At 33.3% G+C, this 2,889-nt stretch overlaps 1 protein-coding gene across 1 annotated transcript; it reads left to right on the top strand.

Moving 5' to 3' along the window:
* Window positions 1-747: 747 nt before the first annotated feature.
* LOC137722834 (protein SHI RELATED SEQUENCE 3) lies at window positions 748-1,983 on the top strand. Its single transcript, XM_068461940.2, has 2 exons — window positions 748-1,188; window positions 1,447-1,983. Exons 1-2 carry the CDS (start codon window positions 885-887, stop codon window positions 1,839-1,841), a joined length of 699 nt encoding a protein of 232 aa, XP_068318041.2. The 5' UTR covers window positions 748-884; the 3' UTR covers window positions 1,842-1,983.
* The last annotated feature ends 906 nt before the right edge of the window (window positions 1,984-2,889 follow it).

Here is a 2,889-nt window from a genome sequence, read left to right as displayed (position 1 = left end):
CATTTCCTTAAGCATATATTTGTTAAAAATTATATAATATTGGTAGTGAACCAAAGGTAGATGAATCTAAATTTTTTAGGGAAAATGGTTCCCCTACATCATTTTACTCCTGATGCACATTTTTGTTATTTCTGACATTTGAATTAAATATCGCAAATAAAAGTCAAGAAACAAAAATAATAAACGATGTGAGAATGTGAAGAAAGGTGAGCATAAATTTGTTCTCCTTTGTTAATTTCACAACAAGACAAAGATACACTTCCAAAACAAGCATGCTTTTGCATTATCATCAACGTTATCTTTAAAGTTTAAAGAAAACACCCACCTTTTCCACATTTCTTCGCTCTCTCTCTTTCTCTCTTCCTAATCTCTCTTCTCTTCCATCCCCTCCTATTTAAATGGTTGCGATTATGCCACATCTACATCTTGTTTTGAATTTCTTACATGGAGAATAAGACGTAAAGAAAAGTGTGAGAAGAGAGGATGGAAGGAGATGGTAATAGGAGGGGAGAGAATCTTACTCCTTTTATTTTGTACCTGCCAAGTAAGACTCTGCTGAAAGACAGTGAAGAGAAGGTGAGAACTAGAGTTTCCTTCAAATCTAGAATTGATGGCGGCGTCAACTTGCATTACTTTTAATGGTGCAATTCCACTCTTTATTCCAACTATTGAACTCCTTATCAACCACAACAATTCCTACTAATTGTCTACCACTTAACAAGCAAAAAAGCTTCTGGCCTCACACGACCAATCCATAAACACAAATTAAACCCAGAGCCCCCAAACACTCCGATTGAAAATCATCATAATTACACATGGAATGATTTTAATATATAATTAAGGGTTACAACTCTTAATTATAAGATAGAGATGAAGAAATTAAGATGGTGAGGCAAGGAAGAGGAGGAAGAGAAGAAGAAATAATGGGTTCCAGATGCCAAGACTGTGGGAATCAAGCAAAGAAGGAGTGTGCGTACTTCAGATGCAGGACTTGCTGTAAGAGCAAAGGGTTTCACTGCCAAACTCACGTCAAGAGTACTTGGGTTCCTGTCTACAGAAGGCACCATACTCATCACCAACAGCTTCCTTCTATTGATCCACAGCACCCAGCTCACCTTCATCAAGGGCACAACTACAACCCTAGGAGGCCAGCAGCCGGACACGTCATCACCAATCCCTCTTCATCTGGTACTTACTATTTAATTATATATATAGATCACGATTTTTCTTGAGGAGGTTGAGGAATGTGAGCTCTATGTAATAACCCTAACAGTGTTCTTTCCCTTTACTCTTACTAGCACTATACCACTGTTTAGGAATATTGTACTTTCTTCTGAAAAATACATCGATATAATTTTTCCGATTCTTTTTAATAAATGAACATCAATTTTAATATATATATATATATATATGTTTCATTTTGATAACAAGGGTTGTGTATTTTAGGGCAAGATCAACAGGTTAACAATTTTCCAGCAGACGTGAATTCCATGGCCACTTTTCGGTGTGTTCGAGTGAGCTCCGTGGAGGATACGGTCAATCAGCACGCTTATCAGACAAGTGTGGTAATCGGAGGGCATGTATTCAAAGGTATACTCTATGATCAGGGCCCTAATTACACTACTGCAGCTGGCCAAAGCTCCAGCTCCCAGCATGTAATGAATAAGCAAACCAGCAATTTTATTAGTGCTGCTGCTTCTGCTTCGAATATTACTGCTTCTACTTCATCAGCCGCTGCAGATCATCAAGTGCCATATCATCATCAACTTCCTTCTTCATATCCATTGATTCCCTTTAATGCTTTCATGCCTGGTACGCAATTTTTCCTTAACCCAAAATAATGAGCCTTAACTAGGTTCTATGTACTTGGTTCTTGTAATTAAAAAATAAGTATACATATTAATTATGTAATAATTCTGGTATAATATGGTTTTCATACGATGATTTTAAACTTTTTTAATTATACAATAAAATATTTATGTAGTCATAGTGTTTGAATCAAAACCAATTGTATAAATTTTGGGAGATTATTACTTAATAAAGGTGTACCCAAATGGTATTATTTTTTTATTTAGTTATCGTTAATGAAGATTGTACAGATACAAAAAACTATTAGTCGAGCATGTCAATTTCTAAAATGTAACATTGGATAAAGAAAGACACTCAATATTTAATCTGGTGCATGTATCTATGTAGTGCTCTCCTTAATGCTTCTATGTAGATAAGCCAGAAACATTATAATTTCACCAAGAACTTGTCCATGTTGACGAGGTATTAGATACCCGCAAGGCGAGATATGAACTCTAAAAAATAAAACATTGTCTCAAACAATTATAGAATTTTTCTTAGTTCATTTTAAAATTTTATTTGTGACATGACATATTTTTGTACTCATTGATAATTATTACTACATATATATGGAGGCAAGCTTCCTAATATGAGACCTAAAAAAATTATAACTTATTACTATGTGGAGTTTATTCCTAAAGATAACTGACCCAAATTGGGACCAAAAATTTTATGACTATAAAGAGATTATTCATATATAGAGTATTACTATAGAAAGGTTCTACTACATATATGTTCAACCAAATATTGGAGTGTAAATAATGAAAGTGAGTAAAGAACAAATCCCTCCTTTGATTAATAGGCTATAAAATAGCAAGATACATGGTATGTGTCATTGTAAATTTATATATAGCACATTTATATATACCAAAGTAAGAAAGATATGTTAACCAAAAAAAAAAAAAAAAGAGTAAGAAATACATAAATTAAATAAAGAAGAAGCTAGATCAGCTTTAATTAATTATTTATTTATACTTATTTTTGTTTCAAAATTCAATGTTTACATTATGTGATAATATTCTCTGTGAAATGTTGTGTATG

Source organism: Pyrus communis, chromosome 5 (assembly GCF_041283825.1).
Source record: "Pyrus communis isolate YQ-2024b chromosome 5, ASM4128382v1, whole genome shotgun sequence".
NCBI lineage: Eukaryota > Viridiplantae > Streptophyta > Magnoliopsida > Rosales > Rosaceae > Pyrus > Pyrus communis.
This window is presented reverse-complemented; position numbering and strand designations above follow the sequence as displayed.